The 15,201-nt window shown below is 39.1% G+C and overlaps 1 protein-coding gene and 1 long non-coding RNA gene across 26 annotated transcripts in view; both read right to left on the reverse strand.

Moving 5' to 3' along the window:
• Positions 1–12,121, reverse strand: part of LOC135299679 (uncharacterized) — a 33,942-nt gene extending 21,821 nt beyond the window's left edge. The window contains exons 1-2 of the long non-coding RNA XR_010361632.1: positions 8,324–12,121; positions 6,396–6,475 (exon numbers count right to left, since the gene is read on the reverse strand). This is a non-coding gene — a long non-coding RNA (uncharacterized LOC135299679). The remainder of the gene's footprint in view (positions 1–6,395; positions 6,476–8,323) is intronic.
• ARPP21 (cAMP regulated phosphoprotein 21) overlaps positions 1–15,201 on the reverse strand; it is a 142,015-nt gene that overhangs the window by 23,925 nt on the left and 102,889 nt on the right. For all 25 annotated transcript variants that reach the window (XM_064418801.1, XM_064418848.1, XM_064418789.1 and 22 more), the window contains one exon: positions 12,616–12,742. In XM_064418801.1, the coding sequence (XP_064274871.1) occupies positions 12,616–12,742 (127 nt within the window). The remainder of the gene's footprint in view (positions 1–12,615; positions 12,743–15,201) is intronic.

Raw genomic sequence — 15,201 nt, forward strand, 5'->3', positions numbered from 1 at the left:
TCAAAAGATCAAGCCTCGATGAAATCTGCATCTGCTTTTGCTGGGACTCTTCAAAAGGGCAGACATATTGCCAAATGTTAACCTCCTGCCCAGGGGAGAACTGGTGCTGGAAGCCACAAGTTTTCTTTCCTCCTTATTTAGTCACATGGGGGAGAACAGATGTACCTATGCACATTCTCCTCATACTTATAAGGCACACATGTAGAGCGTTTGTGAATTATATGTAGAGGTTCATCTTTGGAAAGAAACAGATGGACACACAGCAGACTGAAAAAATAATAATAATTAAAAAAAAAAAAACTGGAAAAAAGTCTCCACACAAACTTGTCTTGGGCTCATCTCAAAGCATTCATACTAAAGGTGTTAAAAATCAGCTGCTGGCCAGTTGGGATCCAAGAAGAATTCACTGTTCCTAAGGAAAAAAATCACTCAGCTCTGCCTAGGAAGACCCCAACATTCAGTCAACAAAGGACAGCTCTTGGGCCCAACACAAATCTTCCCAAGGACACCAGCAGTCCACAGGCTTTGTTTCTAGTAGGACAGATACAGGAGCTGTAGAAATTAAAGGCATTCTATTAAACTAGGATTTAAAAACACAGATTCAGCATCTTAATTCTGTCCTTTAGACACTAGAAAGCAATAGAAAATGCTTGGATAGCCAGTTTTTGAGCAAAGGTAAACATTCAACTAACATACTGAATCCTGAAACAGTGTTTTTGCTACTTTCATCGTGCATCAAGATGAAGGGAGTTTCTTAAGCAATTCACAGGCATTTTTGGAAAATTAATCTCAAGTTATACCAAGTTTAAAAACCACTAGAAAGATATGACACATGACCTTTACCTAAGGAATTGAACAACAATTTTGATTATGGCATTTCTTCATTTACAGCACAACCTAATTATGAAACTACGTGAATTACCTCACCTAACTGTTGGACTTCTGGGATTCATTCCAGCAAGCTAGTTCTTTAGATTTTTGAAAAGAAGTCAAGTCTTGCAAATTAAGCAGGTGGTTTTCTGAGGGCTGATTCCTGCCGTGGACACTCAAACTTTCCCCCCTTTTCCACATCTAGAAAGCTTCCACCTTCCCTGCAGATTCTCTAATCACTAAGCCCTATGGACCTTACCCTAAACAAAGGATAGTTGGGAGTTCTTTAACTTTTAGGTATTGTAAAGTGACTCTAATTCCCCAACTGTTGAACAAGAAGATGAATGACATATTCTTCCATCTACTAAAGCAAAATCAGAAATTAACCATCTGCATGGCAGATACACCAATATCCATCCCTGCCCCATGGCCACCACAGTGTACAGTGCAAGTCCTACCTCTCAGCATTACAGATCTCTCACAGCACAAAACAGACATAAATCAAGTGAAATCATATTTACGGTTAACAAAACTTACTGAGATTTTCAGATTACTATAGTATAAAAACTAGGCTACCACTTGTTTGATCTCCAGATCAAACATCTCCAGACCTAAAGCTTTTGAAAGCACTGTGACAAAGCTGCTTTAAAACAGACAATCAACAGAAGTTTTTGACATTTACTTTTGTGCTTAGTGAGCTCAGCATGATTAGAGCTCACTAAGTAACTGCTGATATACTTGCACACCACAACATAATGAAAAGAAGATGAAAGAAAAGGTGTGAGGCCACTTCAGGGGAAATCAGAGAAAGATTTTGGTTTATCAGCCCATTTTCTGTGCCATTGTTCACCTTCTTGGTATGCAGCAGCCACCTGAAGTACATTAAAACTTAAAGAAACCTATGAGAAATAAGAAATTCAGGATTTGTTTTCTAAGCCAATTTTGCAACCACTCAGCAAAGCACCCTGCTGGGATTGCTTCAAAGAAATACAACTGCTTTGCTAACTGGAGACTCAGGCTGCTCCCCCCTCATTCTCTCAGTTTCAATTTGATGGATGTCCTGAGTCTGTTTACCTACAGGAGGAAATTCAGGAAAAGACTTCTTGCTGATTAATTATGGCCTACTTGGAATCAACATTTTACTAGTCATCTAGAAATAACTCTCTAAGACAAATTGTTTTTCCACGTGCCCACACCTGTTTCTCCAATAAATCATACCTTTCTAAATACACAATAGGCCACATTATAGCAAAAAAGCAGTCTAATGCATTCCAAACACCACTCTAAACTTATGCAATGTAGCAATCAGGACCAAGCAGACTGAGCAGACAGATACTGAACTAAAAATCCCCTTCCTCTAGGTTTCAAATTGGTCAGAAAACTGATTTAAGAACACATAGCCTTTAATAAAAAATTATTAGCTTTGCACTTCTGCATTTTTCCTTATAATGGAACAAATAAGTACATCAAAGGTGGGGAAAAGTGTGTGTGTGGGGGGAAGGTACAAACATTAGTTCCATATCTTCTATTCCATACCTTCTTTATTTTCATAACTTTTGACATACCACATCAGCCTTTGTAGCCATTTGGTTGGTCTCAAATTTCCACAGAAGAAACTAATATTGTATGAGCAATTGTACATCATATTTGTTTAAATTTTATAAAAGAAAGAAATCTTCAGTTCAGTTTGTAAATGCTCCACAGCACACTACCAACAGCTAGAAAAAAAATGTAGTAAAAGTAGGAAAGGTAGATGAGTCTTAATCACTGTGAAGTGTCCACCAGGGAAGTACAAATATGGCTCACTCCAGACATACATTATCTCCATGAAATTAGTGTGCAGACTCAACAATGTCCTACAAACCCACTTCCATTGCTAGCTGTGTTTTCTAGGAAGAAATTTCTTGTTCCTTATACCGAAAAGACAGATTTCTGGGAAACAGAGATGAAAAATTCCAAGAAAAGCAGAATAATATTTGCTTTATTATATTTAGGAATGCTTTCTTCCTGAACAGAAATTGACATAACAAACTCATGGCTTCCCATTTTTATGGAATTAGCCTGGGGCTTGAATAGCTCCTGCCTATTGCTCTAGTGGAGCAGTATGCTGAGGCATGGTTCTGCACTAAAAAAACAGCTCTTTTCACTCCTGCATTTCTTTGTTTTTTCTCACATCCTTTGCCTCTCCTTACCAGAGTATCCTGTGCACTGCTCCATGATATGAACTGCTGACCCGTTCATACGCGCTTCATTGACCCTCTCACTGGCCAGCTTCACTGAGCTGGCTGAAAAGTCCCAAGGTGAAGCGAGGTTAACAACACTGCTTTGGGATCTGCAAGGCATGCATGAGAGCTGTAAGGAATGGCACCAATGTTAGGAGAGAAGCTCAGGACGAAGCAGCTCTCTGTTGTATCCTTAGTCTCCTCAGCGGAACAGAAACTTTATATGATGGACACACTGAAAATTTTGTGGAAGGCAGTACTGACAGTAGAGAGCCCTTATTGAAGAGCGAAACAAGTAAAACTCTGTAAAACAAGTCCTCTCATCAGAGGCTCTATGTGAGTTATAGCTAAGAGAGCACAAGAGCATTTGCCTATGTCAACATTGCAATATAAATCATCTTGTGATAGCTTGGGTATAAGATCCGCACTGTAAAATCCAGCTCCACTCTTTTATGTGCAAATCACAATCAAATTTGTACTTTTCTGGAACAAAGAACATCAGGAAACCTAATTCAAGTTTCTTATTCCTGCATTAGATGATAATTCTATTTCACCAAATTACTTTTGCCTTGTGATGTAGCTGCATTTATAATTATTTATTGCCCAGCTCAAGGTTAAGTGAAGGAACAGCTTCACTGAGATCCTGTAGAAGCCCTCATTTTTCACAATGTGCTACAGAAGATTAATTGCTTTCTATTTCTCCAATTGAGAGAGAATTAAAATTGCCATTTGATACAAACTATTAATCCAGCAATAATTTTGAAGTAGCACATTGCTTCTTATAATTTAATACATTTCCCCTCTTTTTCTTACTCTATAAAGTAGTACTTGGGAGCCTTAAAAATTCTATTTGCGGAGGTTTCTCTGTAGGACCTGTAAAAATGTCTGCACTGTGAGTCTGCACTCCTGCAGATTCAGTACCTGATGAAAGGTAGCTCTCAACAAAGAGAAAGCTGGAAATGCAGCAATGTTGAGCAGATGCTATTGAAGCTGTTCTGTTTCACCAGCATGCTATTTGGAAGCCCTGAGGACAGTGCTGAAGCACACAACAAAATGTTTTGGTAACACAGACTGACAGAAAGAGCAAGAATACATATAAGTATATACATACACATAGCCTAAATATTTGCTTGCTCAGAAATGGCTGGGTTTTATTTTTTCCTTAAGCACAGGGCTAAAGTCTTTCAGAAAGAGACTATTTGCTACAAGAAAGAGATTGCTGTTATTTTCAGGCAAAGTTCACTACCCATGTCTCATGATGGCTGTGGGTTTTCATTGTATAAGCAAATATAAGGAGCACCAGGAATAAAGACAATGAGAAATTCAAACAGCAAATCCACAAATTACTTCCAACACTAAGATTTAGGAAAACATACTTGCACTTTACAAGGACAGTACCAAAAATATATTTTCTGTTTTCAGCACTCAGTAGGAGCTCTGGATGTCCAACTTTTTACTGGTATGAATGAATAAACAGCTGCCACAGTAAAGCTTTTTCTGATTTACCTAAGCTAAACATTTTTTAGAGCTGGAAAACAGTCCTGAACTGGATGTCCACCATGGCAGCTGCCTTAATATTCTTTTCGCCCTGACTGCAAGTTCTCTGTCTGGTCCCAGGAGTGAAAAAGAAAATTTCTTCATATATATACCTAATTCTTAGTAAAGAGGTGTCTCAAGTCTTGTTGTAGCTCCTTGGTATGACTATGGCACAAAAATCATTATTGTACAGGTTGACTTCTTTTCCTTTCCTTGTTCTTAAGCATTTACATGACAGCAATCAAAAGACCATTTGTAATCAAAAGACCACATCTGTAACCAAGACACTAGGAGCCTGGGAACTGCATTGAAAATGAAAGTTAAATTAAATATGTAAAAATTCAGAATGAAAATCTTTGTTGAAGTACTTTTAATCTCAGCTCTTCCCAGAGAAACTGGAGTAAAAGCTTATCTAACTTCCCACTACTCATGGCACTAGGGACTCAAACTTCTAAAAAAGGCACTGTGGAACAAGGAACTGCAGGTCAACATACTGAGTAGTGTTGCTTGTTAGTCTCTCCATCCTGAAAATAACATTCCTGATCGGGTCATAGTCATGTCTTGCCACCAACACATAAGCAGAAGCAGAAATTGCAGCTCTATTTTTCTGTTCTGGAGTGAATTAACATGAAATGATTCACATTTACGGCAAAGTCCTAAGATTGGCAACCAAGGTCAAATAAAGGAACACCACTTTCCTTCCTCAATCTACATCCTATCAGACATGAAAGAACCCTCACCAGGGTCTGCAGCAAGAAAATCTGTGTTTATCCTTATCATTCATAATGACAAATGCCAGAGATACACACTGGAAGTGAAACCTCAGCAGGGGCTATGTATTACTAGTAATAACAGAAATAATCAAGCCGTTGTTAGAACCAGACACTCAGACAGCAAATTCAATTTTTTTTATTTTCTGTTCAATACCAATGACAGCTACCAGCCATCACGCATTACAATTAGCTCATGCTGCAGGAATGCTTTCTGCTCTGGTGCATAATGAGTGAGCTGCAACAGAGAGCAGGACCTGGGGAAGAGGTGAAGAACTTTTTGGAGGAGTATCACATATCCTTGCCAGTTGCTAAGGAAACCAGCTGCTTTCTTCGGGAAGACTCAAGGACTGCCTCTTTCACACACCTACACTATGAGCATTATTTCACTTGCAACCCAACAAAGGAGAACTTTCAACAATTGCTCATTTGCTATATAAATTCATACATTCTATATAACTACCATTGGTGAGTCAAAATGAAAATATCCTTGTAATTGCAGAAGGATGCTGTTCTTGTGCGTAGTTTAGGTAAACAAAAAGAGCCTGTGACAAAGGCTGAACAAAATTCAGGCAAAGACACTGGGACTTTATAAAATAACAGGGCTGGTTAGCAGAGCACTACTTTAGTTACTGAGACATCGTTCTTGAGTTCCTCTGCCCTAACACTGAACACACACAGTGGGCCCTTCCTCCAGCATACCCACACGATTCTTCTACTGCCTCCCAATCTAAATATGTGTCCTGTTCTATAGAGTTTTGCAACTGCAAAGTGTGCTTCGATTCTTAAATCCTCAATCAATAGCAACTGTGAGGCAAAAGCTCTCCCCACTCTTCCTTCCCACAGTGCAGACCTCTGCTGCACGTTCTGAGTTTTTTCCATTATTTGCTGAGACCCAAACGCCCTCCACTTCTGTATCCTGCTGCATGCTTTCATCTGCAGAATAGCTACAGAGAAGTGAGCCCCAAAGTCTACAGAGGTCCTGTGAGCAGCGTACCTGAAGCAGAGCTGGAGATGGCCTCTGTCACTCCAGAAAGGCTTTCTAGCATTTCCGTCAATAGTGGGGCTCCACTAGCTCTGCCAATGGCAGGATGGTATCAGAAAAGAGAAAAAAAAAAAAAAAAAAGACAAAACCTGCCTTTGCTCTCAAGGACTACAATATAAACCTCTCAATTATTCAGTGCTGGAAAATTCCACCACAAGAAGTGGGAATGCTGCACATTGATCCAACACAGAATTAACAGTAGAGATGATGTATGGCTCTTTTTGACAAAGAAAAGCCAGAAATACAAAGATTCTTTGTAGACATTGTAGAATGTCTTAGTGTGTTATCTTCATTATCGTATGGCCTCTGTAATTTTTACAGAGGTTATTTTGAAGTTCTATCTACTGTACAATGCTGTTAGAAATCTTCTCTCTCTGTTGTTCCTGTATATTAACTAACATGAGACTAACGCATTCTCTAGAACAAAATTAAAATTAAAAATTTGTATTTTACTTGGAAACACTAGAAATGATGTCAGAAATGGCTTAAATTCTAATTAGTATTTGAGGAGTTGAATACAACTTGTGACACCTTGAAAAAAACAGAAATAAGTGCCTGTCTTAAGACAATTCTAGCTGCTGAACCTACCAGTGTTCTCTTCCCTCAATACTTGTTCTCTCCTGGTGTGAATGCTGAATAATTAAACAAGTCATTTGAGGAAGAACAAAGCTTTTTGACAAAAGTAATTTCATCTTTTAATTTTCAGAGTCAGGTATGCTGTAGGAAGTGCATTAATTCTGCTATTAATTTAAATTACAGATATTCTGTAAAGTTGAATGCTGGTTCAGTACTGGTGCAGCACTATTGCAAAAAGTCAGAAAGACCAAAGGATTTAGTGTTTTTAAGACTAGAAATTGAAAAAAATTAAGCCTCAATCCTGACTCATTCAGGAAGCCTCTCAAAAAGTCTTGAATGAACTATTTGGTCACAGCATCCTCCTCAGGCAGTAGAAAGAATGAAATCCAGAGCACAACACTTCAGGTAGCATGGGCTGAGACATCCTGTCTAAATGGAATCATGTTTGTAGGTAAAGCTCTAAGCTTCTGGATAATTCAAACATAAAATACTTGAACAGAAACTAATAACATTGGTGTGGATCATTTCAAGATCACAATTTTGAACTTAGACTGAAATTGCTCCAAACTCCTTCTTGATCTGGTCATATTATTTCACTAAATTCTTATAAATTTCAAAGCCTTTCATCAACATTAATGAGCATAGCACTACACTTGAGTATCTAGAACGGTAGGGCTCTGTCCCTCCTATTCCTGTCAAGCCTCTGAGAAAATGAAATTCACCCCCCTTGTAATGCGTTTTAGGAGCAGAAGAATCTGCTGAAAAGAATAGCACTGAACACAGATGGACACCTTCCACACAAATCTGTTTCAATAACGCAGTGAGCAATTACTGTTAGAGAAACAGTTTCTTCAGATAATTAGATACTTAAAAATTGAAGTTGTTTATGTTTATATAAGCAGTGAAATTATAGACGGAATTATGCAAACAAATCCATCACGGACCATGAGCCCCTGTCAGGTTGCTAATGAAGGTAGAAAGCAGCAATCTTTCTTTATAAGGTTCTCTAATGACCATGATAACAAACCAATTTTGTTTTTAGTGCTGCACATTTCCCTTCCCCCATTTTTTTCCACTAAGTATCAGCTTATAGTGACAAATGCTTTCAGAAGACAAAGAGGATAAAAGAGGCTTGAAGTTAACACTCTTCAATTATGCTGACACTGAAATGATTAAATTAAGCAAAAATTCAGTATTTCATTGTCTATTTGACTTAGATTCCTAAACAAATTTATGGACTCTGTTAAGGTACACTTTGTCTTCACTTAAAATTTGTTTCAGAGATGCATTTAAGAGACAATTACCTCTTCTACTTTACTGGAAGCTGTAAAGACTTATAATACTCCTCTCCATCAGGAACCTTTTCTTCAAGACAAACACTTGCTGTTTACAGAAGATCCATGAACACTGGTTAAGAAAGGACTGTACATCCACACAATGTTCAGATATATACTTTCCTCACATAAGGACCATCTTTGTCTACAAGCAAATCTGTTGCTTTTAGGGAAAAAAAAAAGAGAGATTTCCTATGCTGTCTGAGTCTTCTCCTGATATCTGGGCCCTGAAGCAAGTTATAATGGCATTATTTGTTGATTCTTGAATGTATGAGAAATCCTAACATCATTACATTAATTGCCAGAATTACAGAACAACAAATTATGTCAAATAACATCTTCTTTTGTCTGAAATATTATAGTATAAAGTTTTGGCAGGAAAACTTACTATCAAAGTACTATAGATCTTAGCTTTAATCTCCGCAAAAGATTATTTCATTGCTGATGCAAAACACACTCCACAGACATTTACCTTACAACTGCGTGATAAATCAAGCTAACAGCCTCTTAGAACTAGGCCCAAGCAAGAAGATAAATATTATTTTATCCATAAAATTTCTCCTTCACTCTGAAATTATCTGGAACATGAGGCAAACATACAACAATGAACTAGATAATGAAAAAAAATCATGTAATTTGTTGCTGCTTGCTCATTTGTGAACAGAAATAAGAAGAGTTGCATATCCAAAGATAATACTCATGTATTTATCCAGCTCATACTTATGAAGCACTTCAGAAAAATCCTCAAAGTGCTCAGCATTTGCTAAAATGGGAGAAAATAGAGACACAGATATAAAATAAAACATTGCTGACTTCTTCTGTCATGACAAAATAGAAATAATTACTGATTTATCATCAATACATCTCTATTTTTCTACTCAGACAGTAACTAGGATCAGTCTATCAAAATAGAGATAATTACTGAAGAATGAAATACTGATGATGCCAGACATGCAATTTACAGAGTACTGCTAGATGCAAATACAGAAACAATATTTTCTTCCATGTGCTTACAAAACTGGGCACTGCACAGTATCACCTGTTACAGAGTGCAGAAATGGAAACAGCAGCATACCCAAATGGTTTGAAAAATGAGCATACTGTTTTTGAGAATACCTGCCTGAACACTCCATAAGACTCCACCTATGATGTCGTACGTACGCCGTGGTGTGACAGACACCAGCTCAACCCTGGCCCCACACAATGGCAACACTTTGAAAAATTTTGCACTGAGCAGCTCTGAATACAAAAATGGTGCAGAAAAGCATAATGAAGAAGAGCAACAATGGCATGAATGATAAAACGGTATTTCTGTTTACAGTGATACCACATTTTGGCTTGAACGGAAATGAACATAATTCAAATGGCAGACATTTGTACAAAAATCTTCATGGGGGACACTGTACTAGGCTTCTGCCACTTAGGCAGAAATAGGCCACTTAGGTTCTCACATAAGCACTTAGGCAAATAAAAAAAAAAGGGCAAATAAACACACAAAATGTTTTCAGCCTTCTCTCCAAATGATTTATTGCTGCCAGAACTCTAATCTAATTTTAGGTGAGCTCATCCTTTTTTCTAGCCTGGAGCCACTTTAACTCAATATTGCTCTCCTTCCAGATCCACGAGAGAGTACAGGCTCCCTCAGCCACCACAGATGCTGTGCAGACATTTTACTTTAGCTGTTTGCTGTAAAAGTCATCAATATCGCTTCATCCTGAAGAGACCTTTTCTAACAAAAATGAAAACAAATTACTAATATTAGATGAAACTTTGACCTCTGCATCCCAAAGTAGGGGAAGTAAGATCTGAACTCTTTCTTGTTGCTTTGAAAGCTTCCAAAAGCTCCTCCAGGCAGGCAAACTTTTAATTTTAATAAAATATTTCCTGAGCTGCCAGGCTGAGGTTGCCTCCTTGCTCGCCCTGCCGTAGGAGCCAGCAGCAGGTCCAGGCTGCCAGCTGGGCTCCCGTGGGCCTGCCTGCACCGCAGCCGTCCTCTCTCCGAAGCAGCAGCAAGTGATGTGAGGTCTTTGGGGAAACCATTTCAGAAATCATCTTTTCATCTGCCTCCTTCCCATCTGTTCACCCTTCCCATCCTCAGTGTTCCCATACTACACTGTTTCACAAACACTATTTTCCATGATAGCTTCTTGTTCCGGCCCCTTGTTATCCCTGGCTCCTCATGTGCTGATCTGAAGCTAAGTCTGTGAGGGAAAGAAAATGGAAGTCTGGAACACTTGCTTGCAGATTGCTACTTTCTGGTCATACACAGCTATTTGTTTCCCAAATGCCAAGAGATGCAGTGGAATGTAAATCTGAACAATTCTTACACCACCTCCAAAACAAGATCTGTAGGGAACTGCAATCGGCTTCCTGTCACACTTACCACACGCTGGGACCATGACTAGGGAAAAGGATGTATCAGAGGCCAAAGGCATGAACTAGCTTGCAAAATTGTTCTCAGACATGTCTCAAGATCTGAGAATAGATAAACACTTAAATCATCACCACAGCAGGGAGTGTAAACTGTAGACACAATGTTTTCATTTTTAAACAAGAGATAAAAATAATGCTTCCAACTGAGCAGGCAGCTGAAAGAGTGAATTGCAGGGAAAAGACTGATGTGCTAGAGATTTTAAAAAAACTCCTTGACTCGTGTTTTCCAAACACGTAAGGAAAACTATGCAGTAAACACTGAAACAAAATTAGCATTTGCATCTCTGCATTGTCTGAACTCAACAGCTCCTGCGCTACAATGTATCTTTAAAACTAGGATTTTCACACAGGTGGATCTTCTCTGGAACATCACTCACACATCAGACCATCTCTTGTGCACATCACTTACCATAATCTCCACTAGGCTATAGGTGTAGCATTAAACTAATAAATATGGTTTTATAACAACACAGTAGATGCAGATAATGCCATCTAAGTTGATTTGCACTTTGTTTCAAGGATCCACTATATAGAGATAATAAATATGGTACCAGACTGTCAGACAGGAGAAGCTAGAAGAGACAGATGACCTTTGTGCAATACTTCGCCCTCGTCTCTCTCAGGAATGTATAAAATGAAGGTATGAAAGCAGACACAGTCAGTCACCACTGACACTGACCAAAATGTCACCAATTTTATTAGAACACAGAACAGCATAAAAAAAAAAAGTAATGAATTGCTTAGTTATAGCTGTGTTTTCTGTGTCTTTGTCTCCCTAAGCGCCTAAGAGAGTGGAACAAAATTGCCAGCAGTCACATTACGGAGATAGGTTGACAAGCTGGATGACCCCATAAGTCTTGTTCGCATCTCATGTCTGGGCTCTTGACTTGCATCTTAAATGACTTCCATATCAAGGCTATTGCAGGGAATCTGCTTTGCCATTCTAAAGGGTTTCTGCCAAACTGAGATCGAATGATGAATGCTTTGTTCTACCCAGCACATCTGGAAAAACAAAACCCACCCCTCCACCTCCTCCTCCTACGCCTGGAGTTACTGTTTGAGACACGCTATGAGGGAAGGTGTGCACTGAAGAAACAGATAGGAAATAAATAAATAAATGAATCTCAAACACCAGAATTGTTTATTCCCTTGAAATGCGACAACTCCTTGACAACCGCAATTCCTGCTCTCTCCCAGACCACACCAGCCCAGCTTCCCCTCTGTCCCTCTTACTCTGGAGTCATCCGGAGTGGCATGACACAGCAGGAAAAGAGACCGGTTCACTGTGAGACCTGCTACTCACTCTCTTACAGTGTAACGGCCCCCCTTCCAGCCGCACGGCACTGCGGGCAGCCCGTCCTGATGGACACCACCCACACACAGCCCTGCTGCTCCTCAGGGCCAGGGACAGCACAAGGTGGTGGAGAACAACCTTCTGCATCACAGCAGGCCTGTCCACCACGCAGGGTGGTGCAAACACTGGAGGAGTTCCCACGACGGAGGGCAACCACAGTGGTTGGCTTGAACGTGCAGTGTGACTGCTCACAGCAGCTCCCCCCCAGCTCTCTCTGTGCCCAGCCACTTGGAGCATGGACACTGAGGACACAGCAGCACTGCATGCAGGACAGCAGGGATGGAGGATGCAACCCCTGTTCTTCCATCGCTCGGGATGTCCAAGCAAAAGGTTTCTCAATTTGTAATTTTCATTGTATTTTCAAACAGAACAGCAACCAGCTTTCTCCTCTGCTGTTCAGTTAGAGCACAACCAACAGGTCTCACCTGCAAAGGCACTGTGAGGAGCCGAAGAAATGAGTACCAGATGTACATACCTGCTTGCTGGGCAGTCTGGGGGATCTGTTGACTCCGCTGTGCGTTGTACTGAACTGAGGCAATGGGTCTGTACTGCTGAGTTGTTGAGGTAGAGTACTGACCAGATGGGTAATAATACACTGGCATCTGCAAAGAAAGGGAACAGTAAACTCTAGAGATCAAAGATTCATAAAATAGAACAAAACAGGGAGGGGGAGCAGAAGTTCAAATCAAGCATATGATAATATGCTTGGTAATGGCAATCAAGAGAAGAGGTTTGCCTCCTGTCTCTTCAACAACTGCTGCTTGCTTTCAGCTGTGCTAGGAAAAGGACTATCACTGCCCACATTTATTTTCAGATATTTTAAGAAATAGGAAAAAAAAAATTAACTGAAAGAGAAAAAAATATAGGATTCATAAAAAGCTACATGTATATACCAAAGAAAAAAAAATCACAGTAACATATCAAAAGCTGCAGAAAAATAGATGCAAACAACACCTTCTGTATCAATATAACACATACAGACAGTGTATTGAACCATTAATGCAACTTTGAAGAAAATGGTCCAGTCAAAGCAAGGAATAGCGAAGTGTACTACATGTCCTTTTCACACAGGTGAATGTGAAAGTTTGAGGGTGACTGGAGCAAAAGATTTTTCCTATACATGCCACACCATTGTTATTGAGACATTTGAGCTAAACAGCTTTCAACTGACCCTTCACAAGTTCAAAGCACTCAAAATTTTTCATTTTCAGCTGTCAGAGATACTGTAGGCATGTGGTAGAGTTTGGCAATGTATGGTATGAACGGACTACAAAGGGACACAGGCTTAGGAGAACACTGCTTTTCTCTCAACGTTTACCACAGTAGTCAGTATTTCTTAATAAATCATAGAATTTTTTTCTCACTTAGTGCATAGCATTTATCCTATGTAGACATATGCACAGAGTCAGACCAAATGCTTTTATTTTTTTCATGCAAAAACAAGAACTATTTTTATCACATTAATTGCATGGAAGAAATATTCCTGAAACAGATAATTCAATTTGATCATCCATAAAGTTAGCAGAGTAAAGGTAACTACTGCTAGGACATCATAAGAGAGATCAGAAATTTTCCTTGGAAAATTTCCAGTCTCAGATGAGGAAAAAAAATGGCATAGACAAAAAAGACTAGACAAGAATAGGCTATGGATTGCTACTCAGGCAAGTAGAAGCCTACTGAATGGGTAACTGTGGTGGGAGAAGAATTAGGATTAACAAAGCTGGACTGGGTGGTGTCAGTGAAGTTAACCCCGCAGACCAACTGACAGTCAACAGCATCTGTCAATCAAGAGGCTGAACACCCATCCATTCTTCAAGGTCTATTAATTTTCTTTTCAAACAATTGATTTTTCCTCCCTCTCTCTGCTTATATCAGCCTGAGTCAAACAAGTATGAGAAAAACAAGGTTTTGACTGGAAAATGTTGTAAGCTACCCTCCCTCCAGACAATACCAAGTGAAACCTCATGGCTACTGCCTGCCCTTGTGCCATTTGTTTTGTTAGTTACTAATGTAACAAAACCAAAATGGCTTTGTAGAGTGGACACCACCATTATGAATTTGTTTCTCTGCAAAGAAAAGCCACAAGGAATAGGAAAGTGGGCCCACATTTAAGGTCCAAAATCATTCTTTAAGCAGTTTAAACTGTGGATCAGGAAAGTTTAGTTTGATAAACTGATCTCATGGACAGTTGATTGTTCTCAGGAACACTCTGCTACAGGAGGCCTGAAAGAAATGAGGAGACCCACTCTAAGTCAAGTCAATGCAAATATTTGATCCAGGCTTGGAGCAGGGGAATGGAACAGACATTCTTTCAAATATTCTTTATTTTCTATTAACATATTCTACAAACTAAAGAATATTAACCTCCTGTGGAAATACTCTCACTTATCCTGCCAGCAGCTTAATCTCACTTAAAGGATTTATTTTATGTACCCTCAACTTCCTCATTTTCCAGTGCAGAGAAGCCCCTAGATATTTAAAACAACATGAGCATTTGGCAACAATGAGAATTATCTCTTTGGAAATGATTCTGTAGGTATTAACTTTAAAACATAACTTGAAGAATCTAAGTTTTGAAGTCAGGTTTATAGTTGAATCAGCTGAGCAAAAAAAATATATACACTCCTTTATTTTCACCACACACATAAAACCTCAGCATTAGTCAAAGGGTTGTCTCCCTTGCTCTCATTTTCTCAATTCACTGGAGTACATTTGTTATGGAACCCACTTAAAAGTTTATTAGAGTGGAATCTATCAGAAAAAAATGTTAGTAGTAGAAGGGTAAAATTTTTTTTTTTTTCACTTACAAAGATTAATGGAAGAATTAGACAGTAGTCATGCAGACATGACATCAAAACAATAGGTTTGGCTTTTGATGGGATTTGTTCTTTTGGTTTTGTGTATGTGTGTGTGTGTTTTGTTGTTGTTTTTGGTTTTGTCAGCTCATTTTTTGTTTGGTGGGGGGTCAGGTTTGTTTTTTAAAAGCTCACACATCAAAAGAAGGGCTTGGTGTAAAATATAGACATGATCTAAATTAGGTCTTTTATGCTTGAGGGGCTTG

This window comes from Passer domesticus, chromosome 1 (assembly GCF_036417665.1).
Source record: "Passer domesticus isolate bPasDom1 chromosome 1, bPasDom1.hap1, whole genome shotgun sequence".
Taxonomy (NCBI): Eukaryota; Metazoa; Chordata; class Aves; order Passeriformes; family Passeridae; genus Passer; species Passer domesticus.